Source organism: Acomys russatus, chromosome 13 (assembly GCF_903995435.1).
Source record: "Acomys russatus chromosome 13, mAcoRus1.1, whole genome shotgun sequence".
Classification (NCBI taxonomy): domain Eukaryota; kingdom Metazoa; phylum Chordata; class Mammalia; order Rodentia; family Muridae; genus Acomys; species Acomys russatus.
This window is the reverse complement of record NC_067149.1, coordinates 71,063,287-71,080,073: the sequence shown is the minus strand read 5'-3', so window position 1 is coordinate 71,080,073 and position 16,787 is coordinate 71,063,287. Positions and strand designations below refer to the sequence as shown.

The 16,787-nt window shown below is 43.3% G+C and overlaps 1 protein-coding gene across 1 annotated transcript in view; it reads left to right on the top strand.

The window, feature by feature from the left end:
* The first annotated feature begins 3,051 nt into the window (after positions 1-3,051).
* The window catches only part of Caprin2 (caprin family member 2), a 50,249-nt gene continuing 36,513 nt past the window's right edge, over positions 3,052-16,787 (top strand). Inside the window, exons 1-4 of the mRNA XM_051155630.1 lie at positions 3,052-3,105; positions 4,003-4,218; positions 8,075-8,137; positions 12,748-12,834. Coding sequence (XP_051011587.1) covers positions 4,042-4,218; positions 8,075-8,137; positions 12,748-12,834 — 327 coding nt within the window. The 5' untranslated portion in view covers positions 3,052-3,105; positions 4,003-4,041. The remainder of the gene's footprint in view (positions 3,106-4,002; positions 4,219-8,074; positions 8,138-12,747; positions 12,835-16,787) is intronic.

Genomic DNA, 16,787 nt, shown 5'->3' with positions numbered 1-16,787 from the left:
CACACATGTTCCGTAGGGGTATCTGTCTTCTTTTGCCTTATTTTTCCAGTCCCTCCCTCCCCCGCCTTCTCTCTATTGTTGGGAATAGCAAAAGAAACTTATTAAGTCCTACCATTTGATTTTCAGACTCCACTTAATCATAGGGAGAAACTAAGTTGAAGGGCCCTAGGGGAGCTGGGGACTTCCCAGTAGCTGTAAGGAAACAGTTGTCTGGGTCCAGACATCTCAGGGACAGACAGCTTCTCCATCCTGCTGGCAGGGTCTAGCTAGGTTCCCAGGCCCAGGAACCTACTCTTTTCTGATTGATGGAAACTTTCTTTCTCGGCCCCTTATTTCAAAATATGATCCGACAGTGCTACAGCTGGCCCTCCTTCCCTTTGATTTATGGTTTCATCCTTTAAATGTGCCGAACAATGTTCCTTCAGTGTTGCAGTTCAGCTCCCAATCTGTTCAGTGGCCCTGATCGGTCAGTAACAGCTTGGTTACAGTAAGTTTCTGTCAAATACATTGACCTGGTGTTTGAGCTGTGCTGAATTTAAGCAGACTACACTCTAAAGTCTTTTAGAAACCTGACAAACAGACATCTAGCACGAAGACAAAATATCCAGGGTAGATGGCACCAGTGTTTATATCTTCTGGTAAATTAATCTGTCTAGTATTAACAAGCAGTTAACGCTAATTTTAAGCAGCTGCAACTTGATCAGTCTCCTCAAGGACCTGACAGCTGCCAGAGGCAAGGTCTGGCTGACTTCTCTTAACTAATCCACTTTAACTCTTTTAGCGTCACGACTGGAGAGATGGCTCAGTGTTTTCAAGCACCTCATGCTGTTGCACAGGACTCAGATTTGATTCCCAACTCCTACATGGCAGCTCATAACTGTCTGTAACTTCAGTTCCAGGGCATCCGAAGTCCTCTTCTTGTACACACATGCACACAGGAAATACCAAACTAACAAAAGCTTTTATCTATTTTTTGTTCCTGCTTTGCTTTATTGGGCTTGTTTTGCTATTTATACCTGTAGCTTTTTTTTTTTTTTTTTTTTTATTAAGCTAGGGTCACACAATGTAGACTAGGTTAGCTTTGAACTAACTAATAGATATTCTCCTGCCTCTACCTCCCAAGGGCTGGGATTCAAGGCTTGTGCTGAATTATCTTCCCAGGCTGGCCTCGAACTCACAGAGATCCACCTGCCTCTGCCTCCATGTCCGGTTTACATGGTAACGTTTGAGTTTAAATACTGCTTCCCAACTGGCAAGACCAAAAAAAAAAAAAAAAAAAAAAAAAAAGTTTTATGGAAAATAAGGAATGGGGGAGAAAATAAACATATCTGAAAAGTAAAAGTTCTAGGAGTATGTCTTTCCAAAATAAAAGGGATTCACTGTTTTATTTTTTTAATTACTATTATTGTTTTGTTTTGCAACAGGGTCTCACTGTAAAGCCTTGGCTGCTCTGGAGCTCTTTATATAGACTAGGCTGGCCTTGAACTCATAGTGATCTTCTTGCCTCTACTTCCCAGAGTGCTGGTATTAAAGACTGCTCCAACCACACCTGGAAAAAGTCTTTTTTTTTTTTAAATTTGTTTTTATTTTATGTTTTTTTGTTTTTTTCCCCCAGCACCTGTGTCTCTGAGCCGTATACATGCCTGGTGCCCACAGAGGCTAGAAGAGGGAATCAGACAGTTGTGAGCTGCCATGTGGGTGCTGGGAATTGAACTCAGGTCCTCTGGAAGAGCAGCCACCTCTTACCCACTAAGCCCTCTCTCTGGATACTTTTACTTTTTTTTTTTTTTTTTTTTTTTTTTACAATTTCTGTTATGCTGGGAATGGAATAGTGGACCCCATACATGCTAAGCAGGCAACCTACCACTGTACCCTACCCTGGTCCCCACGAGCCCCTCTCATCTGTCTGTTGTTTGGGACCTAAGTGGTACAAGCTGCCATGGAGCTTGTGATCCTCCTGCCTCAGCTGCCTAAGAGCTGTCATGAAAAGTTGACAGCTTGCCCTGCTCCAAATCTCCTTTTATTTTCAGAAAATATTGCTGCAACATTATTGTGGGACATTCTCTTACAAGTGTTATTACAGGCTTATACAAACTGTACCTTATTACAATTGCAATTTAATTATCTTTGCTTTTGTATTTTCTCTTTATTATCCTTACAATCCATGTTGGAAAACATATTAACATACTTCCTAACAATTCTTCCATTGAGTAGTTAGGATCTAATGGCCCAATTGAGTCCGGGCAAAGCTGTTACACAGAGAAACCGTGTCTCCGAGAGAAGAAGAAGGGGGAAAAAAAAAAAAATCCCTGGCCGCTGTTCCACAGGTCCTCTCTGGACTCAATACCCGGCACCCACATGGTGTAATTCCAGTTCCAGGGGATCCGACACCCTTTCCTGGCCTCCGCAGGCAACAGGCGACCGTGGTACATGGTACATATACATACATACAGGCAAAACATCCACACACACACACTGCAGGCGAAATCGATTAAAACAGGAAACGGTACATAGTACCGCCAGGATGAACTCGGAAGTAAGGGGCAAACATCAAGAGATGCCCAAGATCATTTCCCAGGGATAGAAATCATCTGCACCAGGGCACGCAAACGAGCTGAAACCAGCGGGCAGCTGCAGAGCCTCAGGCGCAGCAGCAGCGGAAGAGAAGGCACGCGCCGGGCGGAAGCTTTCAGAGAGGCGCGACGGAAAAGACCTGCCTCACGCTGGTCCCGGTACCGGAAGGGGGCGGCCCAGAGCACGAGAGTGGGCGGGGACACCGGAAGGCGAGGCCGCCAAAGGGGAGCAGGCGGGCTGGAGGGCGGGGCAGAGAGCCGGAAGTAGGTGGTGTCTGGGCGTGGTCGCCCCGCGCGCGGCCTACATAAGCTGCGCGCTCCTGGCGCGGAGCACTTGGGCGCGAGCGTCGGAGTTCCCCGCTTCTCAGTCGGCGGCCTTCGCTGCCTAAGAGCTGAGGAGGGCGGCGGGAGGGAGGGAGGGAGGGAGGGACGGGAGGAGGAGGAAGAGGAGGAGGAGGGGAGGAGTGCGGGTGGCGTCGGCTCTCGTCGTGGCGCGCCGGGCTCCCGCGTGCTTTCGGAGGCAGTCGGGGAGGTGAAGCATGGCTGCGGCGGGGTGGGCGGGTCTGCGCGGCTGTGGCGGGGTGGAGAAGCGTGGTGCGTTAGTCCTCTGGGGGTCGCGCTCCTCTGCGGCCTTGCAGAACCTCAGAGGGCGCTTAGGCTCTGGCTCTGGTTTAACTCCTTAGGGGCGGGGAGGGATTCCGGAATGGAGGTGAAGTGCTCCACACTCAGTGTCTCGGTCCCTTGGTGCGGCAAGGCTTGCCGCAGTGGGAGTGAGTGGCTGAGAGTTAGTGTGAGCACACACAACTGGAAGCAACCTCGGTGTGCAGTTTGTGAGGAAGACTAGGCTACCGTATCCAGGGGATGCACTTAGGCCCCTGGGCAGCCAAAGAGACGTTGCCATTCTTGATCAAGAAACATGGTTCACTTAGTCTTAGTGTTAGATTGAAGTTGGGGCTGGAGTAAAGGCTCAGGTAGAGAGGTGCTAATGTGGAAAGTGATCGTAGCGCCCCTCTCCCCAGTTCACCCCTCCCCGTCCCTATTCCCCCCCCCCCCCCCCCCCCCCCCCCGACTCTCTGATGACCTTAGAGATTATTTAGAATGAGTTGATCAGAAGCCTTTTGCTTGCTTGGCAGTTGTTCTCCATGTGGGAAATAGAACTTCTGGAAACGTTCCTATAGTTTAAATTTTACCTACGCATAGGCTGTCTTTATTGGCTATTGCTTGCGGCCAATTACCTTAGTGTAGGGGTTGGGAGTATGCTGTCTGAAGCACCATTATGCTTTGAGTTCTTTTCTGGGGAAGAACGTTATAAAGAAAGGCTTCCTAGAGACGCTGTTAAAGCTTTAGTTTGTACTTAACTCCCCTCCCCCATCCTTTAGCCTCATCTGTTTCAGTGGTGCAACTCTCTCCATCGCTTTTTGGTTCCCAGTCACCTTCAGGCCATTCAGAGGAGGGAAGAGTGGGAAATATGAAGTCAGCCAAGCCCCAAGTGAGCCACAACCAGCACGGGGAAAGCCAGCTGGCCCCGAGCCCCCCGCAGTCTGCTCTGAGTTCTGCTGCGTCTCCTTCCCAGGCATACGAGACCTATATTGATAATGGACTCATGTGCCTTAAACACAAAATTAGGAACATCGAGAAGAAGAAGGTAACTTTCTACCCCTCCCCGCCCTGAGTGTGCACCGCCTGGGGCCGGGCTTAAGGAGCTGACATGCTCTTTATATTAGAGAGTAGATCTTCCTGCAAATGAACTGACCTTGAGATTTGGTTGCCAGAAAACAACCATCCAGGCTAAATGCTTGTTTCGTTTGCCAACACAGCTGAATAACAATATTCTTCACAGGAAATTGTTAGATGTACTGCTTTTGACACATTTGAAGACTTTGCTGTTTTAGGTCTGATTCGTTTCTTGAGGTATGCTATTGTAGCTTATCCCAGATAGGGACTAGCTTGGTGTTTTACTTCATTTTCCTTGTGACTGCAGTACAGCTGCTGCAGTCATTGGAAGCATTTTATCATGAGCTAGAAAAATATTTCAGCATTAATTTCTCCACTGCCAGATACTGGTTTAAGATTGGCGAAAGTATTGTAAACACAGCTTTGTAAAGAGACCTGGATTCTTACCAGCCTGACGGTTATAGTAAGTGGTATGGTAAAGAGCCAAATAATTTCTCCATTTCCTGAGTCATTTAGCCTGTGAAACAGTCCCTTGGGATGCACACTTGTGCCATGTTTCTCATCTGCTTTTGACAGGTAAGGCTCAATAAGTATCTCTTAAAATGTGTGCCAAAAACTTAGTAAAAACTTAGGAAGGGTTTGTTTTTCGAGCCAGGGTTTCTCTGTAGACCAGGCTGGACTGGAACACACAGAGATCTGCCTGCCTCTGCCACCTGAGGGCTACAACTAAAGACATGTTGCTGCCACCATGTGGGGAAGAAGGTTGTTTTTCAGGGGAGAGATGTGAAGAGGTTGAGTTTGGTTGACTGGTGGCTTGTGTTCATCTCTTTCTGTACACCTTCGAGATGCATGCATTTGATTGCTGGCGTGACAAAATGATTGTGCCTGGGTCAGCACGTGTTCCCTAACACTGAGAACTAGTCAGTGCAGGGTCTGTTAGTGGAGGTGCACTAATGACTTTACTCAGTGGAGAAACTGAATATGTGTAACCCTGAATTATCCAGGTAAACCATAGTACCTCTTTTAATTCTGAATGCCTGTCTGCTCATACGGGTGCCTTTGTTTCCTGCTTCTAGGAAAACATTTTAAAATCGAAAACCCAATATAGGAGAGGCCTGCAATTTATTTTACTTTATTTTCAATTTATTTTTTATGTATGTATGTATTTTTTTTTGTTTTATGTGCTTTGGTGTTTAGTTTGCGTGTATGTCTGTGTGAGAGTGTCTCCTCTGGAACTGCAGTTACAGACAGTTTTGAGCTGCCATGTGGGTGCTGGGAATTGAACACAGGTCCTCTGGAAGAGCAGCCAGTGCTCTTAACCGCTGAGCTATCTCTCCAGCCCTTATGTATTTTCTTAACTAACAAATTTAGTATGAAAGGCAGCTTTACATTTTGGTACTTCTATGAGAAGTTAACTATTATGAAAATGCCACACAGTTCAGCAGGTAACAGTGAGTAGAAACATACATGAGCTAGTACAAAACTGGCCATCTATGATGCCATGGATCTCGGCCTTCCTAATGCTGGGACCCTTTAATACACTTCCTCAAGTTGTGGTGACTCTCAACCATAAAATTAAATTGTTGCTACTTAATAAGTAATTTTGCTACTATTATGAATTATATAAATACCTGGTATATAGGACATCTGGTATGTGTCCAATATGTAACCCCACAGCTTGAGAACCTTGTTGCTGAGAGGCTGCCCTGAGCATTGTGGAATATTTATCAGCAATCTTGGCATCTGCCTAAAACACACCAGAAGCACTGTCTGCCTCCCCCAGATGCTGCAATTCGTGATAACCTCAGATATCTCTGGGACTAAATTGCCCTGGCTGAGCACCTCTAGGTTGGGGCATGTGCTTGATTTAAGACCCTATTTAAGTAGACTGATTATAAATAGAAGCCATTAAGAGGGGAAAAAGTCAGTCTGCTGAGATGGCTTAGCTGGTGAAGCTGTACACACCTGATAACCTGAGTTCAACCCCAGCATCCGGCAGTGGAAGACCATCAACTCCCACAAGTCCTCTTACCTCCACACATACACATACACTAAGAATTTTAAAAAGATTGAGGGGCTGCAGAGATGGCTCAGAGGTTAAGAGCACTGGCTGCTCTTCCAGAGGTCCTGGGTTCAACTCCCGGCATCCACATGGTGGCTCACAACCATCTATAATGAGATCTGGTGCCTTCTTCTGGTGTGCAGGCATACATGCAGGCTAAACACTGTATATGTAATATGTAATGAATAAATCAATCTTAAAAAACAAAAGATTTGGGGATGGAAAGATGGCTCAGAGGTTAAGAGTATGTACAGAAAGCTGGGCGTGGTGGCAAATGCCTTTAATCCGAGCACTTAGGAGGCTGAGGCAGGCAAATCTCTTGAGTTCAAGGTCAGTCTGGTGTGCGTGATGAGTTTCAGGAAAGCCAGAGTTATGTAGAAAGACCCTGTCTCAACAACAACAACAACAAAAGACTACTTAGAGCTCTTGTAGTGAACCTGGGTTTAATTCTCAGCTCCCATATCAGGCAGCTTATGAACTATTCTGCGGTGGTGGTGGAGTACTATCCAGTGAAGACTCTGGCCTCCCAGAGCACCTGCACTTACTTGCACATATCCTCACATAGGTACATATAATTAAGTGTTTAAAAGACTTAATTTTTGCAATTTCAGAGTAATATTTTTCTAAAAAGTTAAACGCCTGTACTTAAAGATTCTAGAAACAGTTAATTGTAATAAGCATACAAGCTAATATAGAAATTTCATTCACTAGACATAAACTAATTAATATCAGTGAACTTATCCCGGCATGCTGACAGCTCCATGCATCGTGTTAGCTTGCCATATATTTTCCCATAAAATATTTTATCAGTGCTAATATTTTCATATTCTAATTGAGGTAACTTCAGCGACTCCTTTAAGTACTCCCTCTCACACCTCATGCTGCACACAAAAAACCCCAAACACACAGACTTGCTGCTTTTGTATCTGACTTTGGGAAACTTCAGGTTCAACAATGCTTTTCAATATAGTGAGGAGCTTATGGTCCTAACAATGCTACTGTAGTTCTTTCCCCCAAATGAGCCTTAACTGTTGAATAAATTTTGCTGGGACAGCGAATTTCTAGTAATTCTGTTGTTCACTTAGAAAGTTAGTCCCATGAGGCTTTTTGAGTTCATAGGTGGTGAGATGTCTGTACCATAACCTGCTCTCCCCCCCACCCCCAATCTAAGCTGAGAGACTAGTATTTGTCTCAGAACTGTGAGCACTAAATGAATGGGGGAATGGAACATCTACTTGTCACAGCTCTGTCCCCTGCTTACTCCTGGTCAGGTTTGCCCCCTGATGTGCGAGTGTTTACCTCTTTAGAAGCACTTACCTTCCTGTTTCCAGGGTAGGAGGTAACTGAGATAGTTAAGATGTTGGGTTCAGTGCAGCCCAGCTACAGTGGTTGGTACTTAGGGTGTCCAACCTGTTCTTAGAGCTGAGGCTGCTGCATTTATGAGGTCAGACAGATACTTGGAGCCCAAGGTCAGCCCTGGTTGGGTGGATGTTCTCTTTTTCCATTGGTCAGGTTTGTGAAATCGCAGCCAAATTGTGGTAAGTCTACCTAGGATCTGCTGGACTGATTACATGGGGCAAAGCAGGGTGCTGCTGCTCTATGGGCTGGTTGGTTTGTTTTTGGTTTTTTGCCTGGGCTTTGAACTCAAATACAGTTGCTCTCTGCCTGTGTGCAGTTGTAGTCTGGCACATTAGCTTATTTTAAAAAATATTACTTGCTTCAGTTCCTATTAGATTATACATAGATACATGTTTCTCTTTTCTAGCTCAAACTGGAAGATTATAAAGATCGCCTAAAAAATGGAGAGCAGCTTAACCCAGACCAGCTGGTAAGTGGTGTAACATCCTTTGTTACTGGTCTGCTTTTTTTTTTGTTTTGTTTTGTTTTTTGTTTTTTTGAGATAGGGTCTCTATATAGCCCTGGTTGCATGTAGAACAGGCTGGCCTTGAACTCACAGGAGATCTGCCTTCCAGTACTGGGATTCAGGGTGTGTGCCACTGCATCTGGCTGGTTAATTTAGTGCAACTGTAGACCTTGATATACCAAAGAGGAGATAGAACCCACTGGTTTTCCTCAGTGGCTCTTGTCTCTTAGAATGTGCAGACAGGCTTTATTTCTGCTGTCTTATTGCATGATTTAGTTGGATATGGCTAAATAAATAGCACAAGTTAGATGAGTTTCCATATACACTGAAACTTACTTGATGCCGAGAAGACTTGATGCTTTTCTATTCTAAAGTCTGTTCATTGTAGCTTTGTCTCACGATTCTGCAGGTGCTCTCTTTTAATTTCTTTCATATTTGAGCTATGCCCCCTGCCTTTAAAAATTATTTTAATGTAAATTTTGTATTTGGCATACATATATGTCTGCGTGAGAGAGTTGGATCCACTGGAATTTGAGTTACAGAATAGACAATTATGGGCTGACATGTGGGTGCTTGGACTTGAACCAGGGTCCCCTGGAAGAGCAGCTAATGCTCTTAACTGCTGAGCCATCTCTCCAGCCCCTGTCCCCTGCCTTTTAAAAATTAACTGTTGACTATACTTTTTCTTCTTTTGAACTCACAGTGATACTTCTGCGTCACACTTTGAATGCTGGCATTACAGACATAAGAGGCACCGTGCCCAGCTACAAGTTTTTTCTTTTACATGTTTGATTTGTTCATGGTATACCTGGTAATTTTGATTTTTATCTAACTTATGGATAGCTTTTGCAATATGGACTAAAAAAAATGCTTTATTGATATTTGCTTTTGGCTTGATCACATTCTCTGCCTTTTAAGAAGGGACAAAATGTCCTTGGGATTATTTAAGATTAATTTTTTAAAATGCATGTCTGTGCATGAATGTCTGTGTGTGGGTATGTGCGCGTTGGTGCAGGAGCCAATGGAGGTACTGGCTCCCTGAAGCTGTACTTACAGGCAGTTCTGAGCTGTCCACTGTGGGTGATGGGAGCCAAATCCATAGAAAGCAGGTGCTTTTTAACTGCTGAACGACAGTCCCTCTAGCCCCAGAGTTATTTGATCTTGCTCTTGGGCCTGTTATCTTTTCAACTAAAATTACTGGTTATGTTTTGTAGATTTAGGCATTCCAGGCATTTTCCTCCTTGCTGTATTGTCATCTTCTCTGACCCAGAAGTTCTATGGTGTAGCAATTGATTCCATTGAGGCTTGGCTTTGCATTGTGTGAGCTCTGAGCATGGCATACCCTTCAGCTGGTGAAGGGGCTTGGCTAATCAGCCAGCATTTATTTTCTTGGTGTTTTCATGTGCTGTCCACTAACTTAAAATGTGGAAGCTTCTCTTTGTAAGAATTCCAGAAGAAAGTATTTTGTTAGCGTGTATCACTGAACTCAGGTAAGTGCTTTCTGTGTAAGCCTGCGGTCCTGACCTCAGTCCCCAGAGTCCATGTAAAAAACTGGGTGTGGTGACGTCCAGCACTGGAGTGCAGACAGATAGATCCCTGGGCTTGCTAGCTTCTTTGGAAGTTCCAGGCCAGTGGAACCTGTTTAAAAAAACAAAAACAAAGAACAAAAAGAAAACAAAAACAGTACAGGACTGGAGAGATTGCTCAGTGGTTATATTCCTACAGAGAACCTGAGTTTAGTTTTCAACCTCCACATCAGTCAATTCTTACGTACCTGTAACTCTAGTTCCGGGGCATCTTGTTCATCAGTATTCATACACACAAACCTGTACACACATAGGTATCATTAAAAATAACTGTTGGGGTTGGCAGGGGGTAGCGTTAGGAATTGATCCCAGGGAACCATATTCCCAGAACTGTGTCTGGCTTCTTTCATTTAACACAATATTTTTGAGATTTTTGTGTTTTGTGGTGGGTGGCAGTGTTTTATCAGTTTTTGCATAGTTAGGTTTTTATTTGGGACTGTTATGAGTAATCCTTTTAAATGATTTATTTATTTTTATTTTATATGTATTGGTGTTTTACCTGCATGTGTATCTGTTTGAGGGTGTCAGATCCCCAGGAACTGGAGTTATAGACAGTGTGAGCTGTTATATGGGTGGTGGGAATTAAACCAAGGTTCATTGGAAGAGCATCCAGTGCTCTTAATTGCTGAGCCATCTCTTCAACCCCACGAGTAATCTTTCTATGTATGTTGACACACACACACACATATGTGTGTGTGTGTTTTCTTTTAAGTAAAACCTAGGAGTAAAATAATGCACTATTTGTAGATGTGTGTACATATTTTTAATACATGTTTACCTATTTTGTGGGTGTGTGGGTGTTCTCTGCTGTAGCATGTGTGTGAAGTCAGAGAACAGCCTGTAGTCTGCTCTTCCCTCCTACTGTGTGGTCATCCATCCACCAAGCAGTCTTAATTACTGAGAATCTCTAAGTTCTTGAATAAGCTTGATAACTTGTTCTGTCTAAATTGACCTTTCTTCCTTCATTTTAAATTACAAAGGCCGTGGGCATGGTGGCATACCATTAAGTCTAGAACTCAAGAAGCAGAGTCTGGTCTACATAGTGAGTTCCAGGACAGCCAGAGCCTACATAGTGAGACTCTGACTCAAAACAACAAAAGGAAAACTACATCTATTTACTTGGTTTGTTTGTATGTGGAGGTCATCAGATGATAGCGTGTGAGAGTTAGTTCTTTTCTTCCACCTTGAACGTCTAAGTCCAAACTCAGGTGTGGCAGTCAGTCCCTTTACCACATTGACCCATCTTATCAGCTGGCCCCAAACTGATCTTCAAAGACCTAAATTACCTGGACAAGCTTAGCTCTTCTCTGATTACATTTTTGTACAAGTACGAAATCTTTCTGTTTTTAAATTTATGAGTGTGAATGTTTTTTCTGCACATGTGTATTTCTACCATGAATGTGCTTGATGTCTGTGGATCTCCTAGAACTGGAGTTACAGGTGGTTGTGAGGCACCACATGGGTGCTGTGAACCAAACCTAGGTCTCCCCCAAGAGCATCAAGTACTCTTAAATATATTCCCCTCTAGTATAAAATCTCTTTTTTGTTTGTTTGTTTTTTGAGATAGAGCCCTGGCTGTCCTAGATTCACTCTGTAGACCAGGCTGGCCTCAACTCACAGAGATCCACCTGTCTCTGCTTCCTGAGTGCTGGGATTGATTACAGCCACCTTGCCTAGCTCATGCATGAAATCTTAAAAGAAAAAAATACTGCTTCTTCAATTTCAGAAGGATGTGTCTTGTCACAGTACTTAGGATGTCTGCTGCAGGCAGCTGTTCACACATTTTCTATATGGCTTGTTATAGTACTTTGTTGCATTACAACAGTGTAACTATGTCCTTACATTGTAATTATTTACACAGTTCCCCACCATATTGTAGATGTGTCACAGTTGCTGTTCTCCTGTATGAGACTGTATTATTATTTTAGTACATTTGAGTAGTGAATGATATTGAGTAAGGAATTTTAGTGGCTTAGTGTTCTTAAAATCCATAGATATCTGTAACTTATATGCTATAGATATAAGCCAGAATTAGAGCTTGGATTTCTTTTTTATTTATTTTGTTACAAGTATAGATGTGTGTGGGTGGGCCAGAGGACAGCTTGCTGGAGTTCGTTCTGTCCTTCTACCATGAGAGTCCCAGGGTTTGAATTCAAGTCTTCAGCTTGGCAATAAGAACCTTTACCCACTTAACCATCTCACTGACCCAGGGCATGATGGCATATCTAAAGATGTGCTTGAGGGATTGAGGCAGGGGAATCACAGTTTGAGTCTTGCCTGGAGGACATATGAGGTTTTTGTTTGTTTTTTTGAGACAGAGTTTTTCTGTGTAGACTTGGCTGTCCTGGACTTGCTCTGCAGAGCAGGCTGGTCTCAGACTCACAGAGATCTGCCTCTCTCTGCATCCTGAGTGCAGGGATCACAGGCTTGCACAGATTACAGGGAGGCAGAGGCTGGTGGACCTCTGCGTTTAAGGCCAGCCTGGTCTACAGAGTGAGTTCCAGGGCAGTCAAGTTTATACAGAGAAACCCTGTCTTGAAAAAAACCAAATACAAAGCAACAGAAAGATAAACACAAAGAACAGCCAGTGCTCTTAACCTCTGAGCCGTCTCTCTAGCCCTATTAAGCACTTTTCTAGCTTAAAGAATCTTGTCTCCTTTATCTTTTTTTTTTTTTCCAGAAAATTGTGTGTGTGTGTGTGCACATGTATACAGGTGTCCATGGAGACCAGAAGAGGTTGTTAGATGTTGTACAGCTGGATTATGGGTGACTGCCTGATGTGGTTGATGGATGTTGTACAGCTGGAGTTATGGGTGACTGCCTGATGTGGTTGTGGGAACTAAGATCCCCCGGAAGAGCAGCGTGTGCTCTTAACCACTAAGTCATCTCTCCAGCCCTTAAGCAATTTAAAGAACAGTTAGTTATTCTGAGATTGCTGCTGATTTGCTGTTTTGTTGTTGTTGTTTTGTTTTGTTTTTAATCTGGTAGGAAGCAGTGGAAAAGTATGAAGAAGTACTTCATAATTTGGAATTTGCCAAGGAGCTTCAGAAAACCTTTTCTGCACTGAGCCAAGATGTAAGTATGTTTTCATTACTTAGAACCATTTTAACAAGTGACCTTGAAGGAAATGCCTGTTTGCTTGTCATTCGTCTGATGCCATGCTGGTATTACCCTGAGGAAGTCTCACTAAGCTGCCTAGGGTATCCTTCAACTCACTGCAGAGCCCAGACAAGCCTGGGATTTGTGACTTTCATTCCTTAGCCACCTGAGTACCTAGGTTATAGGTGTGCACCCTTGTGCCCAGCTTTAGCCTACTTTCAGTTTTTTGCTGAATTTATTTAGGTTTGGTCTACTTGACTATGAATAGATTTTTTATACCTCTTTGTTTAGATAGGTAGAGATATATTTGTATAGTACTTAAAGTTTTTATCATTTCAAAGCTGTTCTGTCACATTTTATTTTCTGTTTAGTTTTTTTCCTTAGCTGTGATGTTTACGTCTTTTCTTTTCTTAGCTTTATTTATTTTATGTGTATGAGTGCTTGTTACATGCACCATCTGCACCTCGTGCCCACAGAGGTCAAGAGAGTTTCTTAGGTCTTCTGGGATTAAGTTATAGATGGTTGTGAGCTGTCATGTGAGTGCTTGGAATCAAACCCAGGTCTACTTCAAGAGTGGTATGTGCTACTTTAAAAATATTTATTTGTTTTTATGTATACGAGTGCTCTATCTAATGTACACCTACATGACAGAAGAGGGCATCAGATCCCAGTGTAGATGGTTGTGAGCCACCATGTGGTTGCTGGGAGTTGAACTCAGGACCTCTGAAAGAACAGATAGTGCTCTTAACCACTGTGCCATCTCTTCTGTCCAAGATTTAAATCTTTCTAAAAACACTACCAGATGCTGGTGTCTGTGTAGTTCCACTAGGTTTTATTCAAGCATAGTTGGAGACACAATCGCTGTTTCATAGGTTTGGAGTCTTAGGTTCATTACTAATGGAATTTACTAAAAATAATGGCCAATAAGTCAGAGCCAGGATGTGACCTTGAGTTGTTTTATCCTTTGAACGATGTATTCTTTTTCCGAGGGCGCTGATATATATTTTTCCACCATGGTGGTCTAGAGGTAGCACCTACCTTGGCAAATTATAGCGGTTCCATGAAAGCACTTTTATTTGCTGCCTATGCTTTAGATCCATCCATCTCTCCTTCCTTCCCTCCTTCTCTTCTTCCCATCCTCTCCCTTCTATCCTTTTTTTTCTCTCTCCTCCACCCTTTTTGAGCCAGGGTCTAACTATTTAGCACTGGCTGGTATGAAACTCATTATGTAGACTAGGCTGGCCTAGAACTCAAGCTCTGCCTGCCTCTACTTTCCCAAGTGCTGGTGTTAAAGGTGTTCATCACCGTACCTGGCCAGTACTTTAGATTTCTTTCCCCTTGTGATTTGACAGTAGTCTAGAACTTGCCACTCGTCCTCCCTTTGAAGTGTTTTTAGATTATTTTCTGTGTGTATTTATATGTGTATGTAGGTGTGTGCACCATGCACGTACCTGGTGCCTTGAGGGGGCTCCAGGATCCCTGAAACTGGAGTCAGCGATGATTATGAACCCCATGTGTGTGCTGGGAACTAAACGTAGGGTCCTCTGCAAAGCAACAACTGCTCTCAACTGCTGAGCATCTCTCCAGCCCTGAGCCTGTCCCCTTGAGTCCAGCCCTGAAGGTGTTTGCCATTACCTTCCTGTTCCTTTTTCTGGTAATTTTCGGGCTGTTGTTACGCTTTTTTTTCATTGTTGTTGTTGCCACTTTTATAATTTGTGCAGCATCTTTTTCTTTTGTACTCAGTCTAACTACATTCTTCTCGTTTTCTTTGGTGATTTCTGTCCTTTGGCAAGAATCCATTATCTTAAGTCATAGTTTAAAAAGTAAACTTTCATTCGGTATTGCTGATCAAACTGTTTATTTTATGTGTTCTCCTTCCCAAACTGATCAACAAAACAGAAGAAAAAGGTCTGAGGTTTTCTTAGTTTCTGTATCGATGAGGAGCAGCAGGCTGTTAGTGGCTTTTGTGACATGTGATCGTGAGCTAGGAGATAATAGTGTGCTTTGTTGGGCTGATGGATTGAACAGATGTTTGCGCTCCTGTTGCATGTTAGTCTCTGTCCTCGTGGATGCAGAAAAAGAAAAGATAGCTAGGGGCTGGAGCTGCAGTTCACTGGTGGGAAAACACTTGCCTAGTGTGCATGGCCCTGGGTTTGATTCCCAGCACTGCCAAAAAGCAAAAAATTGATAAATGAATTACACACATGACTACTTGATGTAACAGTACTTTGCTGGAGGACTTTCAGGTTGCATAAACCCAGAAAACACCTAGTTTAATTTTGGAAAATAAGCTAAAGAGAAATATGAAGTGATGACATGGCATGCATGTATGTATTTCTGTGTGTTGTGTGTATGTGCATGTGTACATGCATGTGCATGTGTGAGGAGACCCAGTGTTGACTTTGGGTTTCTTCCTTGATTAGTCTCTGCTTTATTGAGTTGGGGCCTCAGCTGAATACTGGAGTTGCCTATCAGCCAGTTTCATCAGGGATTGTGTCTCTTCTTCCTGAAAGCTGGTGTTACAGGCAGCCACCGTGCCTGCCTAGTGTTTATGTGGACCCTGGGGATCTGAATTCTGATCCTCACACTTGTGCTTGGGCGAGTACTCATCCACTGAGCCATTCCAACTTAGAAAGGAATGCACTGAATGCTTTGTGTGCTTCTTTTTTTTTTTTTTTTTTTTTTTTAGTTTTTTGAGACAGGGTTTCCCTGTGTAGCCTTGGCTGTCCTGGACTCGCTTTGTAGACCAGGCTGGCCTCGAACTCACAGCGATCCACCTGCCTCTGCCTCCCGAGTGCTGGGATTAAAGGCGTGCGCCACCACGCCCGGTGCTTTGTGTGCTTCTTAACCCTCGAATCTCAGGTTGTTAGGAATTACGAACTCTTTTTAAGTTTTCTTTTGCTTTCCTTTCTTTATATGTTTCCCTTTGTATTTCTTTGCTTCTTCTTTCCTCTGCCTTGCTAGGAAGGCAGGGCTTGTTTGGGATGGATCACGTAGCCAGGCTATGCTCGCATTTGTGATCCCGTTTTATCCTTTCAGTGCAGGATCTTAGGCATTTACCACCATGCCTGTCTGGATAAATCTGTTGTAGACTTTAAGAATTTGATACTTGGGTTGGAGAGATGGCTCAGAGGTTAAGAGCACTGACTGTTCTTCCAGAGGTCCTGAGTTCAATTCCCAGCAACCACATGGTGGCTCACAACCATCTATAATGTGATCTAATGCCCTCTTCTGGAATGCAGGCAGAGCATTGTATATACAATAATAAATAAATAAATCTTAAAAAAAAAAAAAAAAAAAAAAAGAATTTGATACTTGTATCAGTAATGCATTTATAGAAAAAAATTCTTAGGTTTTTTTCTTTCTTTGTTGTTTTGTTTTAAAAACTATGCAGTATTATGAAAACAATCATAAAAGCAATGTAAGAAAACTATATTTTCTTAGTGGAAATAGGTACACTATTTTTATTTTGTTTTGTTATTTTTGAGACAGGGTTTCTCTGTGTAGCCCTGGCTGTCCTGGAACTCACACAGATCCTGCCTGCCTCTGCCTCCCAAGTGTTGAGATTAGAAGTATGTGCCACCCCACACACCCCCACCCACCCACCCCCAGCCAATTTTTGAGGTAGGGTCTCACTATGTAGCTCAGGTTGTCTTGAACTCCCTATGGATACCAGGCTAACCTTGAACTCACAACAGTCTACCCACCTGTGCCTCCTGGGTACTGAGATTCAAGGCATGTGTGACTATGCCTGGCAATATACTTTTTATTTAAATGGTATGTCACCTTGCTTATTAAACATGCTAAGCTTCAAGACATAGTTATAAACTTTAAAACAGACTCAGGATGCATAATTTGCACACAGAAATTGTCTCAGAGGAAACTTAAGTTGCATCAACTTTTTAATATCTTTTTTGTGAGTCTAATAT